At 40.6% G+C, this 25,666-nt stretch overlaps 1 protein-coding gene across 8 annotated transcripts in view; it reads left to right on the forward strand.

Moving 5' to 3' along the window:
* Nucleotides 1-25,666, forward strand: part of ptprsa (protein tyrosine phosphatase receptor type Sa) — a 252,495-nt gene that overhangs the window by 175,386 nt on the left and 51,443 nt on the right. For 3 of the 8 annotated variants that reach the window (XM_074667567.1, XM_074667570.1, XM_074667568.1), the window contains 8 exons: nt 357-467; nt 10,385-10,654; nt 10,786-11,367; nt 12,083-12,216; nt 12,346-12,490; nt 19,385-19,705; nt 21,435-21,628; nt 25,014-25,040. In XM_074667567.1, coding sequence (XP_074523668.1) covers nt 357-467; nt 10,385-10,654; nt 10,786-11,367; nt 12,083-12,216; nt 12,346-12,490; nt 19,385-19,705; nt 21,435-21,628; nt 25,014-25,040 — 1,784 coding nt within the window. Of the gene's footprint in view, nt 1-356; nt 468-2,572; nt 2,773-10,384; nt 10,655-10,785; nt 11,368-12,082; nt 12,217-12,345; nt 12,491-19,384; nt 19,706-21,434; nt 21,629-25,013; nt 25,041-25,666 lie in introns of those variants that run through there. The other 5 variants (XM_074667571.1, XM_074667574.1, XM_074667573.1 and 2 more) reach the window with 3 other exon arrangements.

Raw genomic sequence — 25,666 nt, forward strand, 5'->3', positions numbered from 1 at the left:
AGTGTAACTTTAGTTTTTCTCCCTGATATAGTTGTGCGAAAATGAGTTCAAATGTTTCTTGTTTGATGGCTCAATTCATCACAGTCACACAATTTTATCCTTTTTTGTTTTTGTTGAAGCGATATGCCTTTTCCCAAAACCACAAACTTTGTCCAGCCTTATTTATTCAGATCCTCTTCTGTCTTTGGAGTGTTGATGTTGCAGAGGATCCCAGGTCCCATTAAGATGATGGTCTGACTCTTTCATGCACTGTCACTGACAGATCAACTAATCATCTCCTCCCAACTTTCTCTTTCTCTCTTTTACTGTCTCTTCCCCCTCCTCCCTTGTCTTTGTTGCATGTTGTCGTTTCCCAGGTGCCTTGCAGATCGAGAACAGCGAGGAGACTGACCAGGGGAAGTACGAGTGCGTGGCGTCTAATGTGGAAGGCGTGCGCTACTCGTCCCCTGCTAACCTTTATGTGCGAGGTAGGGAGAAACCCGGCCCCAGAGTCAGGCCAAAATTCAAAGAAAGAATATGAAAACATCCACCCAGTCTGACTAAAACAGCCTGCACCGTGCGGCTCAGCCTTAAGTGGCAATAATGTAGATATTAACAAATGATAATTACTTTCATAAGCACAGCTGCATTTGCACAAAAATGTATTCTGCAAAACGGTATTATCCCAGTAATTTAAATCTTTAAGCATTGATAGAACTGCCTGGCCACAAATGTAATTTCATATGCACTGAAACTTCCAAATGCAAAACTATAATTGACCAACTAATGTTCTTCTCTGTTATGATGTTATGCTCCATTTTGTCTTTGAATGCCCTCCCCTACTCACTTGGAAGGAAATGTGTAGCACAACAAGCCGTATGTCTTTACTCTATCAGTTGTGAGACACCTCTTACCTGTAATGTGTGCACCTTTGTCAAAGTTATGGAGCCCAAACAGGGTCGGGAAGTTTTTCTTGCAGGTACAGGAGCACTACGGTAAGTGTTGATTTTGATTGGGTGGCGAGGTATTAAAGCCCACCAATCAAAATCCAAACTCCTTCCTGCTCTCCAGATATGGAGGCAAAAAAAGGGTTTCCTTGGTGAATAAATAGCAAAGGAGCTGCTTTGTATTATATAAAAATGTCCTATCTCAGGGGTTATAAATAGTACACTCCCGCTACTTTTCAGCATGGTGTTCTGGAGCATAAATCCATAGTATTCCCCTGTTTCTGCTTTGGGGTATTATCTTTAAAGCTTTATACAGTCAGTAGTCATTTTTGCTGGCATGTTCCAGCAAAGTGGAGATATGAGAAACAAACAGTCACAGGGACCGTTGAGTTTCATTGGAAACAGGGAATGAAGACAAAAGCCGAGCTTCTACCACTAATGCTAAATGACATTGAATCCCTGTTGAGGGAGCTTTGATAAATTGAAGCAGATGCATCTCGGACATGCATTATTTATATTGTGCATATTAAATAAAGATGCTTCAGTATCTACTCAGTTTGTTCCCTCTGCTGTGTACCAAATAACTTTGTTCCCAATAAATAATTCACCATTCTGACATTATAAAATGGGTCAGGGAGCTGCTTTTTCATTATTATTGCTATTATCATACCCTGTGAAGTAGCAGCGTAAGGAAGAAACACTGAACCGTGAGGGGCTGTAGGTAGAAATATGTTCAGTGTCTCTCCTTGCCGGCATTCATCCTGGAGGCCCATGTGATGCAGTGACACCTAATGTCAAGTAGCTTTGCACTTTCTTTCATGTAGAGCATGGTACAGATTAAGAGATTAGGCACAAATTACAGTGAAGAGCTCTACAGGAATCATTATGAGACAATAATGGGAACACTTCCGTGACACAGCACTGGAATGTGTAGCCGTACACTCAGCTATATCCTGATACCATTTCCAACAATTCATGCAATCCTCATGAACACTGGCTCCATCAGCATGCTTTTAAAAGCCTACACAAGGGTCATAATTGCGCAGGTACTTTCACACAATGTAACACACTTGTTATGCCTTGATGGTGTCAACCTTTGTCTGTTTTCAGTTAACTTTTGTCAATCAATTCTGATACTTGATGTTGACTATGTTTTGTTCACAAAGCGAAATGCACTTGAGATTAGCAGCTGTGGTAGGGATCAATTTAAAAGACTAACGAGTGAGAAGATAAAGCATTAATGTTATCTGGCGCATAATGAGCCAAAAAATTGAGACGACTGTCCAAACAAAGATGATGATAGTTGTTCTGATTGGCTTCAAAAACCTCTGCTGTTACCATCTTAAACTGCAGCTGCTAATTTCAGCCAAACTGTGTCTTTTTTCTTTTCTATCTCTCATTAGTTTTAATTTATTTTCTCTTTATTTGGTTTCCTTCTCTAACAAAAGCAAATACTGCCACCATAGGAGCCTGTCCTTGTGGCTAAAAGGAGCTTGTGAAATTTTGAATTATGAGTATGGTACGCTTGATTTAACTCCAGTGCCTCACTATTTTTTGTTCTTACCAGGCGACAGTGAGGCCACTGGGGTGAATCTGATTGTTTTGGTTCAAAGTTTATCTAAGGGTGGGAGGGGGCAGGCAAGTGTACGTTCAAGATGGGTGTCACTGGTAGCAGGGGTGAGGGAAAAGGAAGGAAAAAAAGGATGAAAGAAAAGGGAAATGTAGCTGCAGCTAAACACCTTGAGGTGGCTTTTTTTACTCTCTCTGTGTTTCCCCTATTTTTCTCTTCTCCTCATGTCATTGTGTTCTGCATCAACCCCTTTACATCCCTCAGAGCTTCGAGAAGGTTGGTGTGTTTTTTCTTTTTTACTTTTTTTAACCCACATTTGAAAAAAAAAATTCAACATGTTGAAAAATTTTAGCTGTATTTGCCTATTACAGAGCTCGATTCATGACTAATTTGAAGAAATACTAATCAGTAAATCCAAACTGCTAAATGATTATGAAAGGAATGTTTCTTTATTTCCAAGGAAGAAATGATGAAAGCAAACCCGATTAGCTCGGGTCTTGTTAATTTACTTTTATGTTTGCATTGTGGGGCCTTTTCTCGTTTTGCATCCTTTGGTATTGCTTCTGCACCTAAAGGCTTTTCTTGCACGTGTTGTCATGGAAAACCCAGCACGTGTAAATAACAGGACTTGTTGCATGATGGGAGAATGTAACTGCGCTCGCATGCCTGCACAGAATTCCTTTGGCCGTGTTGGTCTTAATTTTGCATTCCCTGTTTTTAATTATTTTTTTGATTGGTTCCTTCTGTTTCTGTTGGTTAATCTCCAAGTGTTTTCCCTGAAACAACCCTTTATTTTGGCTTTCCTTCAGTTTATTTTTTTGTGTTGTGATTCTGGTGTTGTGTGTGTGAATTTTCCTTTAGTTCTGTCCCTGAACTTACTTTTCTTTAAAGATGTGTCTTTTTGTGCTTCATTTGATTGTGAGATTTGTGTTTTGTTTTGTTTTTTGTTTTTTTTAAAATGATGCTGCTCTGCTTCTTGAGTCCCGGAGTGCAAATGCAAATGCCGAATGAAATGCTAAGTGTGTATACAGCCAGTGTTCCTGTCATCTTGTTTATAGCAATCCATTACTGCAAAAATTAGACCTGATTGGGCCTGATTGGGTTCCATGGTGATTTCAAGCAGCCATTAAGGGATGCCATTTACAGCGTCATGTGGATCAATAACAATATAATGACTTCAACATCACATTCGCCGTTGCTTGGCGGGCGCTAAGAGTATCTTTTATTTTCAAATGGCAGCAGCTTAGATGTGATTGGTTTTGTTGACTGACTGCTGTTTGTGTTCCCTTGCAGTTGACTCTCAATCAAATTATAATTTATTATTCAAAAGTCCTTCTCCCTTTGCTCGAACACTCCTCGAATAGAATTGATTTTTTGGTTGATGTGACTGAATTCAAACTGGACTACAACTTGTAACATGATAATCCATTTTTAAGGCATTTATTGTGGAGTCCTGCCACAGTCAAGAGAAAATTAAAAGTCTCATTAATTTTTGGAAAGGAAACCCTTTTCCATCTTGGGTTACTACATGTGGCCCAACAGGTGTGGGTATTATTTTTTCAGCAAAAGGTGATAACACACTCCCACTCCTGTCAGCCTCCTCTAATAAAAGGAGTTTTGTATGTACAGCTGTCAAAGTACATTGATCTCCTTGGATTAAGTTGATCTCTGTAAAGTATCTGAAAGTCATATTGAAAACAACTGCTGCACAAGCAGCAAACAAATGAACAATTTCCATGCTTTTACGAGCCGTAGAACATTCGCTCTTTTCTCTTCTGCTGGAGCCACAATTTGTTTTTGTTGTAGGTCACCTTGACAGCTTCAATTCCCTTGCCAAGTTTGTGCAACCAGCAAGAGAATTTGGAGTCTTAAGTTTTTGTTTAGCCTTTTTTTTTCTCATTATTTACTAAGCCTTTTTGATGGTCATGACTTTTAATGAGCCACAAGAAACCCCTAAATATACAACCTCCCTTTAAAGATATTCAGCATAAGCCTGCGTTTCCTTTGATAAGGTGCTGAGTGTAGCTGATATATTTTTGGCAACTGCATCCTTGCTATTTCCTCCCATTGCACCAGCCACATAATGTTTTTCTTAAGGCTAGTCATTAGACAAATATATATAATCATGTCTCTGATCTAGCAGTTATTCCAGATGCAAATGAAGGTCTCTGTTCCATTGCCTCTTAAACCACTCACTTTAAAAGACTTTTGTCGGTAACTGTAATAGCTCAGTTTGTGAAAGCCGCCAGTAAAAAATCTGCTGCTAAGTCCACAAAGAATGGCACAATCCCACAGGAACAAATGAAACTTAGAATCTGATTTCCAGTCCCATGAATGACACTGATGCAGGAAGACTGAGCTGTGATGTACGCATGTGCATGTTTGCCCTCCTACAAAGGTATCTGCCTGATTTTTGGATGTGCTTGCATGTCCTGCTCTGCATTTGTTTGTAACGTTGGGAAAGAAAGCTAGATTACACCTTATGTTCTCACTGGCCAAAGCAAACCCCTGCCATCTCTATTAGATGTTTGCCTCAAGGAGTCCTGAAGTTAAAAGCCACCCCTCAAAAACATCAAATCACTATCTGACGAGCATTTATTTTCATGCTAAACAAAATTATTACCACCCCATACTCCATTGCAAATATATGATTTCACTCCCCCACTCAATCCAACTGATAATATTCTTTGAAGGGATCACCACAGTGAGGGGACATACTTGCAGTATCATTTGGCTGCTTGTCATCTACCTGTAAATCAATAGAAAAAGGTGATGTGCTTCAAAATCTCCTCAATCCACTGTTTGCTATTATAAGATACCCCAGCCATGATTCTTGTCAGTTTCCTTTAGGTGATAATTTCCATTTTGATGAGCCACAGATAGCAACTGTTTAGCATTGCGACAGCCAAGGTATGTTAATGCAGGCCGACCCCTGCGGCTTATATGTAAATGCCATAGGCCTCACCCAGCAAGTGTGACTAAAGGATCTCCATACTGCGCCTGTGTCCTCGGGCAGCAAGAGGGTGTAATCTCAGCTTCAAGGTGACACTAAAGGCTGCACATTATTTTGGCTTCCCCCTTCATTTTGGGGCAGCAATTAAATTTTTTTTAAAACAAACTGCCTCACCAAAATGGCCGATAATGTCCACCTTCTGACCTCTGTTTTTTGGCACAAATCCCTCCACGACACCGCCCACTGTTAGAGTTAGTGCAGTACTCTGGCGTTCTCTCTCGACTGCTTCTCACCTCGTCCACTGTGAGGCTTCTTGTCTTTCTCTCTACATTGGGGCTTGAAACAAGATTATATATTGTTAGAAGTCCAAATGAAAGGAATACGTTTGTTTTATTTTCTCTTAATTCCAAATGGGCCGGTTGGGCTCCTGGTCTCTGTGAATGAGGAGCCTGTCCATGCAATTGGGATTCTTTATTTTCTTTCTTTCTCTGGTTCTACATTTGAAAGGTTGGATAGCATAGGAGCCATGCACACACTTACCAGTTTTTGACTTACCAAACCATTGGCATGTCAGTTACTGAGTCCACTTGAGCATTAAATCATTTCATACAGGCATGTGTCCAGCTAACAATATCGTTGTGACTCATTTGCATGTGATACTGACATTTAGACACAAAGTGGTTCCCCCTTGATTTATCATCTTCTCTCCATAGATGTAGTGTAGTGCGCTGTATTATCTACTGACCTTGAGCTCTTGAGCTTCTGCTGTAACCAAAGACTAAATTTATGTGCCAGACACACTTGGTGTATGCTGTTGACAGGTAGGCTGTCCCCTCGCTCTCAATTATCAATGTTTTCCAATGTTGCCAACCAGTCATACATTATAGGGCACTACGGAGCCTTTAATCCAGGTGGTTTTGTGCAATGGTATGTCTCAGATGTCTCTGGCCAGCCACAGCCCAAAGTTAACAGCATTTGACTGGTGGCTGGTGTTAGCTCCCACATTTCCCCTGACGTTACAGGTCCCCAAAGGTGAACAGAGACATATTCCTGTGGGGAAACCTCATTCACTCAGCCACTGCAGCTCCCGGTCCATTGGCTGACCTGAGCCCCAGGGAGAGAAGTGCACCATCAGACACACTTTGATTGGACATCCCACTGAAATACAAACCCTGTTTGCAACATTCTGTCTTTTAACCATTTTTCTTTTGGATTGGAAGCTAAATTCACCACGAGACAAATCATAGCTGAAAAACATCTAATAGTTCAGATGCATTCCTCTTTGTTGAACACAGCTGCACTCTGGTATTGTCTATGCTGTTCAGACTTAGTTCTTTTTGTGGATCTGTTCAGTTTGATTTCCTTTCCTTTGGTTTCATGCGTGTGTGTGTGTCTGGAACAATGCTATATTTGGGAATGAATGGCATGCTTGGATGGGCTTGGGTGACAGTTTTGGATTGTATTGGTTCCCTGGTGTCTGCCCAAGTGGATGGGGGTGCACCTGTATATGTCACTCATGCCATAGCCACACCCATGCATGTCCTTGTGAGGAATGGGCTGCCCTTTCACCTTTGTTGTTTCAGTAGGCCTTTTTTTTTTTTACAAAATAGGATGCATATATAATTTTTCTGTCCCTTTACAATGGGCTTTTCCCACCTTTTTCCTAGATTAACGTATTATTTTTTTCTTCAATATCCCCCATTTGGACCTCCCGCTTAGTACATAATCATGAGAAAAGCATGATACCTCAACAAAAACTTGCGCTCCCTGTCGATTAATTCCCTTTTTTTTTGGAAGTTAGAGCAGTTCAGGACTCTTGAGTACAGTTTTTGAAGAGCTAAGAGAGGCTGATAAAAACAGCATTTCTTCTTCTCAAAACTATAAAGTTTGGCATTTTGAGGACAGCCTACTCTCTGATCAGTCTTTTTTCCTAGTTAATTTTATGCCAAATCAGAGCATGTTCTTTTTATTTTTCGTTCCACAAGGCATTTCACTAAAGGTCAGTGTAACTTTGCCCTCAAGGTTGAGTTATGTCTTGCCCAATGATTTAATAAATCTGACATTATTAGTGATGAACAGAGAGAGAGGATACATAAAGAGTAGAACAGAGGAGAACAAACCATGATGCCAACAATAACTTTAGAAAGTCTATGTGTGATTGTACTAATCTGCTCTGGCTGTTAAAAGCCAAAGCCAGAAGCTCCAGCCTGCTTTTCTTAACAAATGTGCTTGGTTCCAACAAATTAAACATAAGAAACACCTTCTATGTGCATTTTATTGCTCAGGTCAGTAAATGTCACTTCTCCTCACATTGTGTAGCTGGTATTTGTGCCCTTATTTTGTAGGAGAAGTTAATCTGTCCCATGCAACGATCATATGAATCCCATTTGGATCGACACGGTGTATTTTGGAATGCTACCCTATCCTTGATGCCCTTTCCTGATTCTCCCTTCCACTCCCTACCTGTCCCTTCCACACACACACACCTCACATCCACCCAGCCCAAAGATCTTATAAGTTGCTTCTGCATTGAGGTGTAATGTTAAAGGCGGGGAGGAAGGGAGGTGTAGTTGATTCTTGATTTTAAGCCCCAGTGTGTGAGACCTCCAAACCCACTTTGAGCCATGGTCTTCTGTTTTTTTTTTTTTTGTTTGTTTGTTTTTTTTTTTTCGATTTTTATTTCTTTTTGTTTGGAATCACAGTCTCCTTATTCTATCCCCCACTTAAACCCTCCTCCTCCTTCTTCCCTTTCTCCAACAACCCAAACCCTCCCTGTCCCCCCTTTGCGTACTGTACAGTATGTCTGCCCATGCATCACTGTCTGTCTGCCCGTCTCCCTCTGTCTGTCTTCTTGTCTGCTGTCTTGCTGCTTGAGTCTGTTTTGTTCTGCCTTGTGTCTTGTCTCTTGTCCCTGTCTTTCCTGTCTTGTCTATCTGTCTGTCCTTTAGTCAGCTCCTCCATTTGGTTCATCATTTTTGACCTCTACATCCACACTACTTTGCCTCTTTCTCTTTGATCTTCTTTGCATCCCAACAAACATTCTGACATAGAGGATATTTAGTCTGCAATTAAAGTTATTCATTAAGTTATATCTCTTTAGTATACCATAGCTATTACAATACTAGTGTATTTTTGTTTCCTTCAAGAAAGTAAAAAAAAAATATTCTCAATGATAAACCTTAGTTTTTCATAATGTGTTTATATTTAAAGATAGAAGCAAGTTGCAAAGTAGAACTTTTATTTTGAAAGTCTATGGTTCGGGTAGCAAACAGACTGTTTTTGCACTTTGTATTCATACCAACCAGGATAAACCTTTACTAAATGTAAGTTTTGTGAGCTCATTTAGTTGTCACTATCTGTCAAAGGCTTGCTGGGATGCCTTCATGGACACAGTGTTTCGCTAACTCATACCTCCTCACTTTCTAATTCTAGCATACTGTACACACGCACACTCATGTCTATACCAACATAAGGTATATATACATATATACATAAGCACATGCAAGCACAAAGTACCTTACGCGCCCTCCCTCTGCGTCTCAGACTCATTACCAACCCCCTTCCACTCCTCTCCATGAGTTTTGAGCTCCTCCCTGTCTCCCTCTCTCATTCTGCCTTTTCTCATCAGCCCCTCTCTTTCACTTTCCCTCTTTCTCCCTCTTTCTCTCCCTCTTTCATTCTTGTTCTCTGGATTTCTACTCCCTGTTGATCCAGTTATGTTTCTTGACTCCAACACTTTGTGATAGCAGATCTCTAGCAACAACTACTCTAGTTTTTTCTCTATGTATTTCTAGGCACACACCTTGTTCCTCAATATTTATTTTGTGTTAACTGGGACTGCGATGTGACAATGTGCCACAATCACATTTTGTCACATTTGCTGGAGAAAAACAAAGTTTTACACAGCATTGAAGTGGGTTACCCCCCTTCACCCTCCTCCAAACCTTCCCCTTTCTTCTTCTTACTCTGTCACTCTGTGCTCCTCTGTTCCCTTTCTTTCTCTCCTCTCCTCAGACGCTTTATCCTCTATCTTGTATTTCTTCTTTCCTCTCCAATCGTCTTTTGTCTGGGCATGCTAGCGACCCTTCAGTTATATTCCTCTATGCATTTTATCTCAATTTTATATCTGATTTTGTTATCATTTACTCCTTAATTTACCTCGGTCTATTTATGCATGCTGTCTGTGAAACTGATAGCTGCATCTATCAATGGAACCGTGTCAGATCTTAATAAGGCTTTGTCCAGTGGATCTACCCTACACCACAAAAATCTGATTAAAGTTTCTCATCTTTAAGCTTCCTAGGTAGAAGAGACAGGCGTCAAGTGCAAACTTCCTCTAGACTGTGTTAGAGACCTTGTCGAGATGGTCAATAGCCCAGTAACCCTACACTTCCTGTGCTGTGGGAGGAGCCTGTAATGGCATACTTCCTGTTGGCATGAGTGCCTGAGAGGGCAGGAAGTTCCAGGTTGCCATGATGGCCTTATGTGATAGCACTATCACATGGCCTTTACGACAGTCCTTCAGACTCTGTGATCAGGTTACGCTCTAGCTGTAGGCATGTCAGCAGTTCAGTTCCAAAGATGAGAAACTCGTAATAGATTTTTGTGTCTTTAATTGTGCTGTGATGGGTCAAATATTGGTCAATGGAACCTTGTTGCTATGAATCGTTGCTTTATTGTTAATCTACATTGTTGTTGAAGCAGTTCTGTTAGTTTAGTTCCTTCTCATTATTTGTATATTTTTATGTTTTGAAAAGTCTACTTCCTTTATATTGTGTTTCAGTTTACCTTTACCATGTTGAACCTTTTGTGTTAAATATTTCCTTGAGAAGGGTCCATTTTCATCGGCCTCTCTTGTTACCTCTCTCTTCTCTTCTTTTTTGACTCCCTTGCCCTCTTTTGTCATCCTCTCCTCTTCCTCATGCCTTCTCCCAGTCCGACGGGTGCCTCCTCGCTTCTCCATACCACCAACGAGTCAGGAAATAATGCCTGGTGGCAGTGTGAACATAACTTGCGTGGCAGTGGGGTCACCCATGCCGTATGTCAAGTGGATGCTGAACTCAGAGGACTTGACACCAGAGGATGAGATGCCAGTGGGCAGGAACGTCCTCGAACTGAGCAGTGTCCGTGAGTCAGCCAACTACACCTGCGTGGCCATGAGCAGCCTTGGTATCATTGAGGCTGTGGCGCAGATCACTGTCAAATGTAAGAGACTGCTGGGCTTGTGAGGATGGGTGTTAATAGCTACAGATGTTTTATGTAAAGTAATTTATTTTTGTTTTCTGCCACCACAACCAATGACTGTAAACTCTCCCCTTCCCTTTTCACCATTATAGCTCTCCCCAAGCCTCCAGGTACCCCTGTAGTTACTGAAACCACTGCAACCAGTGTGACCATCACCTGGGACTCAGGCAACCCAGACCCGGTCACTTACTATATCATCCAGTACAGAGCCAAGTCTCCTGACAGCAAATACGAGACGGTAGATGACATCACAACAACACGCTACAGCATTGGTGGCCTCTACCCCAACACAGAGTACGAAATTCGTGTATCAGCTGTCAACACAATAGGCCAGGGTCCTCCTAGTGAACCGGTGGAGACACGGACTGGTGAACAAGCCCCCGCAAGTCCACCAAGAAACATCCAGGCTCAGATTATCTCCCAAAACACCATGATGGTGCGCTGGGAAGAGCCTGAGGAGCCCAATGGACAGATTAAGGGCTACCGTGTGTATTACACCATGGATGATTCCCAGCCAATGAGCCTGTGGCAGATCCATAATGTCCAGGACAGCATCATTACCACAATCCAGAGCTTGGTTCCACAAGAGACATACACAATCAAAGTCCTAGCCTTCACTTCTGTTGGAGATGGACCCTTTTCAGAGCCCATTCATGTCAAAGTTTTGCAGGGAGGTAAGAGCTTCTGATAAGTTTGTGTCTAAATATTACAACAGTGCAAACTGTAAAGAAAGTCCCCTATTAATGTTTAAATACAGCTGGAGCAAGTATTTAAGAAAAGTTAAGAGCAAGTTTATAACAAATCTGGTAAATGCCTCACCTGTTCTCCAGCCTTCTGCTGAAAAAGTAGTCTTTGAAACCAATAGAGAGCATCTTCAGCTGTTTTTCTGCATCCACAGCACATTCTCTTAAATATTTCATCAGACTGTGCCTGCTGCCAAAAAGACAAGTTTTCTCTCCTGCTGTGCAAAGTTCACCCGCACATCTGTGGCCTCTGCAAATGATGACAAAAGCCTGTTTGATCATGGCAGGCTGAGAAATACAGCCAAATTGGAGACAGAACCAACAACAGAGAACTCACCAGGATGAGTTTCAGAGCTGAGCTAAATCAGTGCATCAATGTGAGAGTAAGGAGGTGCTCCTAACCTTTAGAGAAACAGAAAAAATTGAGCCATTTTGGTTTCCTGGTTATACTATTGGGGGGAGAAATTGTAGTTGAAGGCCATTCACCTCTATTTCATTCATAACTTGAAATGGTTGGTAAATTATTCCCAAATATATATTTTGTTTAACATGTTTTGTGTGTAGTAGGTATTTATTCAACATGAAAGAAACATGGCTGTTTTTTAGCAGCATTTCCTCCAACAGTGCTGTCTGCTGTGTTTTTCAGTTCCAGGACAGCCATCCAAATTTCAGGTTGGTGCTGTGTCTGACACCAGCATTGAACTAACATGGGAAGCCTATGAGAAAGAAGGAATTATAAATTATGAACTGCGTTATATGGAAGGCAGTTTTGGCACCCAGGTGAGAATAACACTGTTTCTCTGTTTCTTTATCTCCTTTTGTACTGTCAGGTAGACATCAAATTTTTATGATTCAGCGTTGTTGTACTTTTTTAAACCAGATTCGTCAATGACTTTACTTTCTGTACAGATGAAGAAAACATTTGGACCTACATCTTCATATGTTGTGGAAGGCCTGCGCCCAAACACAGAGTACCACTTCTCTTTGGCAGCCATCTCTAACAAAGGCATTGGAGCCTTCACCAATGACATATCACAGAGGACCTTGCAAGCCAGTATGTAGCCTTTTTAAGTCTGCTCTCCTGTTGGCTTTGTGGGTTGTGTAACAAAGATATTTTTCTCCACAGAAGTGCGGTAGCATGATTTTATGTCTTTACTCATGTGAATTTTGATGACTTGATGTGTTTTGTTCTGAACTATGTCCACCTTTTAACTGTGACTGTAACTTTCTTTGACATGACATCAGGATTCAAAGGTGATTTGGTTTTTAGAAGCTTAATAACAAAAGGATTTGACTTTGTTGTGTTGAATACTTCCTGAAAAAGAAAAAAATATCAGCATTTTTTTCATCTTGAATTTGTTAACTTTGCTGTGACTGTTTTTCTACCTTAGTGACATTTACATCATGAGGGTTTAAGTTGGAAGAGATCTTTCAAGGTCTTTGTGTTTTAAAACCTAATTGTTTTAGAACTACCTCATTTTCAACGTGGCTCTGGTGCTAAATATGTACAAGTGTGCCCAGCCCTTTCAAACAAATCAAGCATATGTGGACTGACAGTTTGGGAGTTTATTTGTTTCCCTTCTCTTTCTATTCTGTTCAAATTTGCTTTTCCTTTGTCAACAGCAAGTTCACTTTCTTCCACATGCCAGAGACACTAAAAGTGTTGGTTTTCCTCCCAGACCGACAAGGCTCTCATATGAACTTTATAATGTGATGGTATGGGAAATGTGGGATCAGTTTGGCTGTGGAAGATTAAAAGAAAATTGTCCGAATTGACCCCAGTACTTAAATGCCCACCCTTTGAATTTATCCCACTGTACCAACTCTGTAGTGATTGTTTTACTTTACATATAGCATGAACACAACTCAATTATTTAAAACAGGAAACTAAGACTAACTGGAGCTTTGACATAGCTAACTGCAGACAGAAAACACACCTAGTAAATCCAATTTATTGCCAGTAGTACCAAAAAGTTATGGGTGAGAGGATTTCAAATCCATCTCTCAGAAGAGGAGCTGTGTTCAGGTTAATCTTTATGACTCGCAGCTCTTCATTCATTCTTTAGTTCATTCATCATGATAGAGGCTACTAGCAATTCTAGACAAGGATACAGAGGTATCACCAGTTCAGAGCAGCAACCTTCACTGCTAAGCAGTCAAAAAACATTTCTGAGGTTTGAATCAGGTGAATTTCACTGGAACATAAGAGAGCCTTGGCGGTGGGAGTAGACTTCTCTTAACACATTTTCTGTTTCTACCAGTGCAACTTGTTGGCTGCCCCCCACATCTGGGCTGTGGGGGCTTTTGGAACAATCACTTCACACTTCTTTTTTGTTACTGCTGGGCAGCAAAGCTACACAGACAGTGCAGAGTCACTGAGGAGAGCTCCAGTTGCATGTGACACTCACTCCTGCCCATGGGGGGTGCTGTTGAAAACCTATCACTGCATTTTTGATCTTTGATCAGTCCAGGCATGACAATGCTTCCTGTTCATCCAGACCCATTTCTGTCTTGGCGTCTCTTGAGTGTTTGTGCACATCATCACCTGTCGATGTGTGTCTGTGATTTCCTTACCTCTGTTTATGCATTTGTTTTGGAGCGGTAAACCACAAGCTGATTGGATTTGATACACTCCTCTCTTCCTCTCACATCACCCTACTCCAGATCTGCTTCTCTCTTTGCCACTCGTTTCCCCGTGCGATGGAACAAAAACTCTCCTTGGAATGGCTTGACATCTCCTTGTTCACTTTATGTCCTCTTCCTTTTCTGTTGAGTCTTTGAAAAAAAGTTTTGAGTTAGGTTTTTATTTATTAATTTATTTTACTTTCTGGGTTGTCTGAACATTAGTTTAACATCACTCTGAACAGCAGCTTGCTGCTACTTTTCTTTCTTTTTGTTGGGTTCTAGCAGAACCTGAGTCCACCACCACAACAAGCTTAAACAGCACAGCAGCCCGCACAGACAGTGCTGACGTACACTTTCCGATCAAGCATTCATGGGGGAATATATGTTAACTGATGGCTTTTCTCATACCTCTGCTTGACTAGAGGGACTCTCCTTTTACTTTCTGAAATGATAATGAATAGAAAAGACTCACCTCTACCATTATTATTTATTTCTTTTACATGGTTCAGTCTTACACCTCAGAGTTCTAGACCATTCTAAGCGTATAACTTGATTGTTTTGAGTCCCTGCTCGAGCAAGTTTGAGATGCAGCTGTTGGTTGTCTCTGCTGAGGTCAGAAAAATCAGACTAAGTCAGACAAAGTCAAAGATTTCATACATCATAACAAATAACTTAACCTTGAGGTAAGTGATTTGATGGTTCAGGGATTCAGTCTGCCATAACTATGTGCAAAGTTTCAAATTTCACAAATTTCAGTCAATGAGTCATTTTTTCTTTTCATTATTACAGCTTTAGTCTAAAAATCTCAGACATACATGAGAAATACCTTCATGCGCTATAAAATATTAAGCTGTTAAAGCCCTTTGCAGTTTAGGGAGTATCTTTTTGTCTCCAAATGAGCAGTTTTACGACATAAAAGTTTAGAGCTTTGTAAAGTTTCCTCACAGTCAAAAAAAACAACACCAAAAAAACACTTTGAGCTTTAAAGAGTGTTGAGGCCAACTGCAAGCACAGAAGTGAACCAAAATACAGAAGTCTCAACTTAAAATGAGAAGAAACTGACATTATTGTAGGTTCTGCCTCATGCAGTGTGTTGTGCAGTTTTACAAACAAAACACCCAAATGGTGCCAGACTATCAAATACTATGCCATCAGTATGGGTGCGGCACACAGAAACACTTACACACACACTGAGTCATGCCCCCTGCATGCTGTAAATGGCATAATAAAACACTTTTGAAAACACACACTTTACCATAATAACAGAGCAATGGGCTATAAATAGTTGCAGTAAAAAGAAGTGTCCCAATTTGGTCAGACTGTTTCAACTAGAATACATCACAGAAAGGTCATTCAGTATGTACTATTTAAACGTTTCAGGGTTAACTTTTGGCATTCTCAAGCTTTACTTACCTCAAAGTATAAAGCATTGTCTGGCAGACTGAAAACCTCTTCCATTCAGTTAAACCAAAGACAGACAACATGATTTCCCTGTTTTATTTGTTGTCCAATTTCTGTGGTACAAAATGTTTGCAGATTGTTGAAGTTTGTGCTCAGTCCAAGCAGCATTACCAGGGGCTTTTGCCATGGGGATCACTTTGTCAAAAACTTGTGTGAAGTCACTGCTAAAATAATAACTTTGAGGTATAGAACCTCTAATACCATCATTTTTTGATTGGCTTCAACAGCTGACTTCAAATAAAAAGGTTTTGAGTGGCAACAGTGGCCCTCATTCAGACGCAAAGCCTCTTGGGGTAAGCTGCCATAATCAGACTAGGTTCAGAAGCCATATTAGTGAGAGACCATTCAGACGTGGCTAGAGTGGGTCCACAACCTGAGAGTTGGAGGAGAGGGGACTCCCAGCTTGCCTTAAGTTGTGTATTGTTTGTGAGGCATGCTAACTGGACCAAGATGGACTCCAGTAGAGGGTGTTGAGGGACTTCCAAGCCCCAGAGTGGCAGATAAGAATCCCATTTCATAGCGTCAGAATTAATTTCATGCTCTGCGATGAGCTGTAAGGCAGACCCCTGCATTGTCAGGCTTTGTTACACATTAGATTATACCTCGAACCTGCCAGTAGCCAGTCAAGTGCTTTCTCTCAAATTAAAGTGGCAGATTCTAAATCCTCTGTATTTAGCCAAACAAGCCGTTTAGGTCCCCCCCCCCCCCCCCCCCCCCACCCCCCCCCCACCCCCCCACTTACTGTAATTGCAGGAGCTTTTTAGATATATTGGAATATTTGTGTGAGACACAACACTGCCATTTGGCATCAGGGAGATTAATTCCATAATGATTTACAAATATGAACATCCTGTCATTCGAGGCTTGTAATGAAAATACAGTTCAGATGCTAACATGTGCTTTTGCTGTGATAGTAAAAGCATCTGCAATCTGTGCTAGAAGTCAACTTTAAGCATGGAGTAACAGCCCCTGAAGCTAAACTATTCATATAAATGTGTGCAGTTTTTATCTGTTGGAGATGTTGCCCAAAAAGAAATATAATCTGGAGGTAGTCACAATGATTAGGTATGCCAGCATAGCTTGACATTGCAGACTTTACACCCAGAGTTGCCACTTGTAGCACACTAGACTTAAAAGTCAAAAAGAAGGATGTGAATGCAGACATGACTAATTATTTGTCACATAGCATTTAGAAAACTCTTTCAGGGAAGCTTCAAAAGGACCCCAAGTAAAGCATTAGCTGGGTTTCTTCTGTTGTGGTTGTATAGTTCTACTAGCCGTAATCCTGCCACTGGCCTTCATGGGATATATGCACTTTATTAAAGCTGTGCCCCAGCCGCTCTTAAAGCGTTATCAGGCCTGAGGTTGCCTGTGCTGTGTGATAGCCTGGCCCCTGTCAGATTCGTAGCCTTTTTTGCGCCACAAAGATTGAGAACTGAGCAATCATTCTTGACGTGGAGGGTTTGCAAATACAATATGAGCAGAGGAAAGAAGCTGAAAGGCTCAAAATCCAGTAAGACCATAAGTAAATAAGCCCATTGGACACAGAGAAGGGTTTGAGGACTGTGGCTGAGGTCCTGTCCTATTTGTTGTGTGCTGGAACATTGGGTGCTCACTGTGAGAAGGCCTTTCTGAGAGTTAAAACCCCTGCTTTTTTATTTTTGTTTTTAAGCTGTTCTACCAAAAGTGACACTGCAGTCAGAACACTATCATTAAACTTTTATGATTTCAGCAGTACACGTTTTTTTCCTCTCGTCTTGCTTGCTCTATTCTTGTTTCCTGGCATTCTCAAATCGGCAGTAAGCCAGACCAGAATGCACAAGCAAAATGCTATGAAATGGGATTTTTTAGACTAATTGTCAAGAAGAATGGGTGTTTGTTGGCAAAAAAAAAAAACAGCATCTTCAAAGCAAGTGTGGCTTCCCTTCTCTCAGTCTTGTGGACCTTCCTGCCCAAAGATACATGAGAATTTTACAGTCCTGGTTACAGCACAGAGCCAACTCTCTCCCTCCCAATAACCCCAAACTGGGTCCAAAATCAATTCTCGATGGGGGGGAAGTGAAAATGTTGGGGATGGATGTCAGAATTACTGGCATGCTCATTTTGAGAGGCAGAGTGTTGTAGCTCACTGACTACAGAGTAAGCACGCTCTGTCGTCAGGTGCTGGTGGTAAGAAAGTCTAAAATGTAGTATATGTGGGAGTCAGGTACGTATGATGCAAATTATGCCTGTGATTTGTTTCTGTTTGTTTTAAGAAGTTCAATGTTCTTGTTTTCTGTTTATGCTGAGTATCCTGTTTTTTCATGTTTTCTCATGAGTTGTCATTTTTGAACCTTAACTGTTGTTGTAGTTCTTTCTTTGGAGTCACCTGGGTTACAGAGAAATTCATTTCCCAGTACCCTCCTTCTGTTCATAATTTATTTCCTCAGTCTTTGTTTTGGAACGAGAACATGCTGCTTGTTTCCATAAGTGTCATTTGAGTTCTTTTTCTAAGTTGCTGTTTGTGGAATGCCTTTTTATAGAGTTTCATTTTGTTTATGTTAGTGTGCTATTTTTACCTTACATAACAGTCAGAACTGTAATAATGAACCGTGGTCTTTAACACCAAGATGGAGTAATGCATTCTTACAAAATAACATAAAACATATTAGGGGACAGAATATACCCGCCACGGACCAAAATATTTAGCACATGTCCTTTTATTCTTATACCACATTTTGGATGAGAAGGGAGAATGTTTTATCACTCCTTGCACAGCACACTCTCTGGACCAGTACAAGCTGTGTAAGAGCTTGGCACAGATTAGAGGCAAGAGGCATTGAATTTGATTTTGAAAGTTCACAGATGTGTAGGTTTTAATATGTTTTGGAAGAACACCTCAGACACAAATAACAGCCACTGTGTTGGAAAGCTTTTATAACTGCAGCTGATTACAAAGAACAAATCACACAACCTCCCAGCCAGCTTCCACACTGGAGAAAAATAACTTCTTGTGCTAATCTGGTTTAAAGTTCTAACACAAAAAAAAGAAAAGAAAAGAAAAAAAAAGACAAATTTAATATGAGGGAAGAAAAGACAAAAGCTGTTATCCATTTTAATCAGCAGAAACAAATTACACAAAAGGTTTTAATAGTCTTTTTAATTTTGATGCATTTTCAACATTGCAATATGTTACTTACCTGTACCTAAACACACTGTCAGTTATTGTAGTGACAGTTGACACAATAAAGGGAAAAATAGCACATATTTACAAAATATGTGGACATAAATACATTGCTTTATTTTACATTACACATAAACATAATTACACAATCAATGCATTATTAAATACTTGCTATCAAGTCAAAGTACAGTACAGAACAAAAAGCTACTGTAATGAAAAATAATAACAAAATAGACAAGATGTAATTATTTTGTTTCATAAAGATGTTAACTTAAAGATATATTGAACTTATTTTTTTGGAGTAAAATCGTAATTAAATTTACACATCATGTAGCTTTACCTTGATATACAAAAATGTTGAATCACATTTGTCTGCAAGTCCAGTGCATATCTCAGGTAACTCTACAGTAGCCATCTTGCTTCATTATTACAACCTTGTGCCATTATCCATTTTGGCCTCTTCTGTTGACATTTGCTTGAGAATTTTATTTTGAGTTCAAACATATTTGCCTCCGTCCTTGTTTTGCAAATTTTCGTTTGAATTGCTCTTATTGTTTTTTTTATCCTTTTATCATTTTCTTTATCTCTCCCATCTTTTTATTTTTTTGTTTTTCACCCCTTCCTTTCCTCCGTCCTCCTCCTCCTCGTCCTCAACCCCCTTCCTTCCTTCCTCCCTCCCTGTCCTTTCCACCTCACCAGAGCCCTCAGCCCCCCCTCAAGAAATTAAGTGCAGCAGCACCAGCTCCACCACCCTGCTGGTAAGTTGGCGCCCCCCGCCTTTGGAGAGTCAGAACGGTGACCTGGCGGGGTATAGGGTGCGCTACCAGGTGGTGAGCCCGTCAGATGGTGGCGGCGACGATGGGGAGCCCATGGAGGAGCCCACAGTCCCTGCCAATGAAGAGCAGGTGCTGCTTCAGCGTTTGGAGAAATGGACCCAGTACAGCATCACTGTGTCTGCCTTCACTGTGATTGGGCCAGGCCCTGAGAGCGAGCCCCTGATCTGCCGCACTGATGAAGATGGTACATGCACTCCTGTTTTCAGAGGCTAGACCACTATCAAAACTAAGATATATTATGTGTCAAATATTTGTCTGAAGTGTTAGTATACTTCACTAATACAGTAGATTTATCTTAACTGAGCAGATCCAGTAACAAAATAAGAAAATCAAAGCAAAGAAAATCAGCTAGCACACTTGGGAAATGAAGTCATGTTGCTATTAAAACACAACTAACCAAATGTAATTCATAATAGCCACCACATCCCGTATCCTGCTCCTGTATGAAGGCTTTTAACAGTCTCCCATCGCTCAGCAGAAAGCCATAAGAGTTTATGAGTGCTGTTCACTGCAAGGCCATATCGGTCTAGGAATTTATGGGGGCAACAGGAGGTTGGAGGTTAAATCAGCAGGTGTGTGGTGCAACTTGAACCCCTCTCTTGAATATGTTGGGGAGTAAAACAGATTAATAAGAATTGTTTACAGTAACTACTCTTGTTGTGCTCCAAGGCTTTGTATCCAGACCAGCTCTACTGTAGGGGATCAAAAGTACAGTGGGTGTAATATATGAGAATAATGCTAATTATTTATTATCATTAGTATAATTTTTGGTCTACAGATTTCAATCACACCCACTTACAATCTCTAGCCCGTGCTTAGAAAAACAGGAAGTAAAATGCTTGCAAAGCAACTCAACCATTATGGGCGATAACAAAGACAGAGTGATATAACAGCTGAATGGCAGAAGCTAAATGACAAAGCATTTGAAGTAAAATACACAGAATGACAAGTAAAGATGCGAGCATGTCAAAGCACATCTGAATCATTGACGGATGGCTGACATTGCCTTCTATCCTCTACGATCCATTTCACGTCCATTACCACAGCATTTTTAGCATTTATCTGACATTGATGTACAACGAGCGCAATAGTAGAGACAAGCTCAGGTTGTTAACATACTTGTTTTGAAAGACACCTTAACAGAGGTGAAACCACTGCCCACTGACATTAGCCACAACAAATTTTCAGGTGTCATCATGATGATAACGTGTGACAGAGAAGTGCCAGGTAAAGAAATAAGAGGCAGGGCTAAAAGGTAGAGAAAAATTGGTAATAAACAAGATTGGTGAATGATCCAGGGGAAGGTGGGGGAAATGGGGTTGTGATTTAGGGGGGGAGTGGGGAACTTGAAGTGTTTGTGGACGAGCAAATGGAGGCAGTTTTAGTGGAGGCGTTCTATTAATGGCACATCCATCTCAGAAAAGGCCAGTCTGTGGCACTCTGAAAGGCCTGGAAGCAAGGCCTTCCATAAAGGCCTGTCATTATGACTGAGAGCTCCCAACTGGAGGCGGACAGACACAGCGGAGACATACTGAAAAAGCATAGGAGACAGGAGCAGGTGGCACAAGAGAGTGTTGGGATATGATACTGCAAGACATAAAAATGTGTTTGCTGATTGTAATGCTATCACTCTGTTTCCTCCAAGTTTTTAATATGTTGTACAGATATTTTGTGTTGAAATGTTTGCCAGGGCTTAGAAGTCAACAGAGTGCTGTGTGCATCTCACACAATGAACTGCTTTACAATATTTATAGGCATATGGAAGATAGAATATTGGTTTGTACTGTGTGATCATTTAATTCTTGGCATGTCTGCTCACATTAAAAGAAATTAGGTCAAACTCACCGACAGAATTTCCCACAGATACAGACTAAAAATGATCCTGATTTGAATATTCTGTCTGTGTGTCACAGTTCCCGGGGCTCCTCCAAGGCGAGTGGAGGTAGAAGTTCTCAACTCCACAGCAGTGAAGGTGATGTGGCGCTCCCTCACCCCAGGGAAGCAGCACGGTCAGATCCGTGGCTACCAGGTTCATTATGTGCGTGTGGAAAATGGCGAGTCCCGTGGCCTGCCCCTCATCAAGGACGTTATGCTGGCTGATGCCCAGGTATGACGATCTCACAGTTTCCTCATCACACAGTCCTTATGTTAGGCAGTAATTATAATATACTATATTCACATGACTCTGGTGTCCTACTGAGAATGGAGAGCACTGTTGCTCACACAATGTCAATGTGCTGTGACTTGAGGTTGCAAGACGGGGATCTAACTGAAGTACAAAAAACAGTGAAAAGAAAATCTCAATGGCATTCAGTCTGTTTAAAGTTTAAAAAAAGTAAAATATTGATAGCCATTTTACTACCATCAGATCTCATCTGAGATTTAACTACTTTCCAGCTAATCTTACTATTGCTGATAGTGCTAGCTTAAAGGAACATTTTGGTGTTGTCATTAGTGCAAACACTAAGGGACTTTCTACGGTGGCCCTGAAAGCTTACAGTGCTGCAACTTCAGAACACACATGCAGAAAGACAAAACTCAAGCAAATTAAGAAAACATCTCCATCAATTTGACAACACGTGCACAGCATTTAGGAAATGCACTGCAAATACCACAACACAGCATATTAGAAAAACGTGCTGCGAATACACCGCAACACCACAGGAGTGTTTCCAGAGGACACCTAAAAGTAATACACACTCTAATACCATGTTAAATAAATCAAAAACACATACTTTTTTCCTCATTTTCCAACACAACTGAAGGAAAGATAACCATGATAGAGCTGTGACTGACAACTGTGTCAACAACAAGCGTGTCTGGACGTGCACCACTTTTGAGTGTCCTCTTGAAACACTTCAATTGTGTTGTGGTGTATTTGCAGAGCATTTTTCTAATGTGTTGTGTTTTGGTCTTTGCAGCGCACTTTCTAAATGCTGCACACATTTTGTCAAACTGATGAAGATGTTTTCTCAATTTGCTTGTGTTTTGTCTTTTTGCATGTGTTTTCTTAAGTTGCAGCGCTGTGAGCTGTCAGGGCCACCGTAGATTTTTCATAGCAAAGAAAATTCCCCAAAAATATTTCAGTGGAGCATTAACTTAAGCCAAGAGGAGTGTTTACAGTTCCTCTTCAGAACTGGCTAATGTCTCTGCAGACTCAGCCCTGCCTGGAGATAACTTTTGCCTAGCTTGCATGCTTTTCCTCCTGCCAGTTTCTCATTGAAAGGTCTGAGCTAACTACCCATCCATCCAATAATACTGAATTATCTCTTTAACCTTTTAGTTGTATTTTACAGTTTGATAAAAAAAAAAATGTTATCCTCACCCGTTAGTGCTTTAGATAGATATTAAGGGGTTCAGTGCTTCAATTTGATGTCAATTAGCTAGTGTCTGGTGGTAACTAACAGGTGGTTTTACAAAGTCAGGTCTGTTAACACTAGATCATATTTTGTGATTATAGAATTATGTTGTTAAAGTTCATCTCCTTTTTAATTAATAACATTGTTAGCTTTATATTGTACCCCAGCACTATAAGTAGCCATTTAGTTTGTTGCTTATTGCTAACAATAGCTCTGAGGTGCAAATTTGAAAATATGTCCTGCTGGGCCCATGGTTTTTCAAGTTTTATTGTCTTTTCAGTATCTGAATAATTTGGTAGTTTTAGAAAAGGTTTATTAGATATTTTAGATCAGTGCGTCTTCCAATATGAAACTCTGCATAGATTACATTTCAACTGTATTTGAGCCTCTCAGCCTGAGCACCATGTCTGAGAAATAAAGCTTCTGCTTGGAAATGATCAAATCCACCAGATATGCTCAGGTCTTCCTTTGAATGTAGTTTTCAGTAGAGATGCAAAGAGAGTTACCAATTAAGCAGGATAGAAGTTACACCAACACACTGATTTGTACCTCGGTGACATTTCAAAGAAACTTTGCCCCACTTTCCTTCTCACAAATACTGCAAATTGTGTGATTTTTCTTCACAGTTGTGGCTTTGCAAATATTGCTGCAGTATAGGAAGCGATATGGGTGCTCTCCCCTTTGGATTTCATTTCATATTGCTGTAATATTCTTTTCCCCTCAGCCCACGACAAGAACTGTAATCACAGCTTTGCTCATCTTGTCCTCCCTTTTCTGCCTCCACGGCTTTTATTAAGAATTTCCAGACCCAGCTTTATGGCAACATCTGCCATGAAATGTCTGATTGTATGCTTGTATCGAATGAAAAAAGACTCAAAGAAAATGCTTATTATAGTATTCTGTGCCTGGGGGCCAAAAGTAAAATTGGCATGAAAACATTTCACCAAAAAAATCAGCCTCCACTGACAGCTGGAATTGTAATGGAGCCCTGTATACTGTAATGACATTTTTTCTTTTAACAAAACTTCTGTCAACACATAGTGGAGAAATCCTTTCAGAGCGAGCCTTGTGCACCGTAGCAATCATCCAAATGGAAATTATAGCCTTGACGCCATGGAGTAAACAACACATAAAAGAATTGTTGTATTCAATTTTGTATGATTTGAGAATGAATGACTGAAAATCTATTTAAGTTTTTTATATGAATGAAAAGTCCTCCCAGGCAAAATGCTACAAGCATCACATTAAGATTTTGGGAATCAGCTGGCACACGGCTTTGAGTGCCAAATCAGGTTAAGTGATATTAATCATTGAAACCAAAGATGCAAAACTCTTAAGTCATAAAAAGATGTAAAAACCTGATTATACTTTTAGAAATCAGTGGAATAAAAACGACTCTTACTAGTAAACCCGAGGTAGATCATTCTGTCACGCCTGGCTTTAATTGTCAGAGATTAAACACTGAATGAGGGAGTGTCCAGGAGGTGGCTTGGTCTGAACCCAATGAGCCACCACACTGCCTGGATTCTTCATAATTTAAAACTGAGATTGTCTGTGTGCCCATTCGGAAGCATACGTTTAAGTTAAGACAGGCTCCTAAACTGTATTGTGAGAAAAACTTTTTTGGTATTTTACTGCAGATCATTTTCTTATGTTAGTACCTCATACTTTCAGCTTTGCACTCCTCAGAGTCCTTTGAGGATTTAGGGTGATAGATTTATATACTTCAACCATTTGTGGTAATTTCAGATAAATAAACCACACACTAATGCAACACATACTTCTTGTGACCCCTGAATACATCAGTCACAGAAAAGTGTGGACAGACCCCTGACACTGAGCTAACTTAGTGTGGCTGCTCGGTAACATGGTTAACCACCCTCGTGCCCAACAGGCAGACCTGTCCTCTTCTCAGCCTCCTTTCAGGTGCTCCTAATAACCTAAGCTCCCAACAGCTTCTCTCTGTCCTTACCAAAAAAGCCAATGACCTATTTCTGAATCCAACCCTCTGCTCCTGAACCTCTAATGCCCCCGTCTCTCACAATCCTATTTCTTCCTTTCTTTTCTCTCTCCTTCTTTAAAAAAAAAAAAAAACTCTCTCTCCTGCACTCTCCTCTTTGGCGGGGGGGTTAGTGGGAAACGGATGATACAGCTGAATATGTGAGTACGAAGTTTCGCCTGAGTGCTATGTGTAGCTGTGGGGGAATAAACAGTGGGTATTGCATCAGCCTTGTTGGATTCACAGTTTACACAACCCCTCCAGACTTTATTCAATAAGTTTGGATAAAGTGGCTCAGAGGTTTCACCTCAGCTCACTCTGGCCAGCCAACCGCTACACTATCTCTATAAGCCACTAAGGAAAGGAGGACAAACTTCTATTGCCGGCTAGCTTCTGCAAAATGGTGGCTGATGCAATATCCACTGCCCACTGTGCCTGGAATGCTAATGCTACTTGTGCCATGCTGTGTGTTAACGCGTTGTTTTCTGTCTTGTGTTTCTTTTTTTTGTTATGTGTGTGTAAAATTTTCTTTTTGATTTCTAAAAACATATTATTTGATTTTCTATGTGGTGCCTTAGAATTCCTGTGCTGCCCTGCTTTCTTTGTAAGATCCTCTTCAAATCCTGAATGACTATTCACAGCTGCAGGTTTTTTTTCAGAGAATTGTACTCTTATTTTGAACCCAGATTTAACGCCCCAGTCTATCTGCATTACGTGAATACCATCTCAAGTACCGACAGTACTTATAGCTCATTTACCTTTATTGACCTCTCCCATCCCTCTGCCA

This window comes from Halichoeres trimaculatus, unplaced genomic scaffold (genome assembly GCF_033239565.1).
Source record: "Halichoeres trimaculatus isolate MK-OKI-2021-1 unplaced genomic scaffold, fHalTri1.1 fHalTri1_scaffold_4, whole genome shotgun sequence".
In the NCBI taxonomy this organism is placed as follows: Eukaryota; Metazoa; Chordata; class Actinopteri; order Labriformes; family Labridae; genus Halichoeres; species Halichoeres trimaculatus.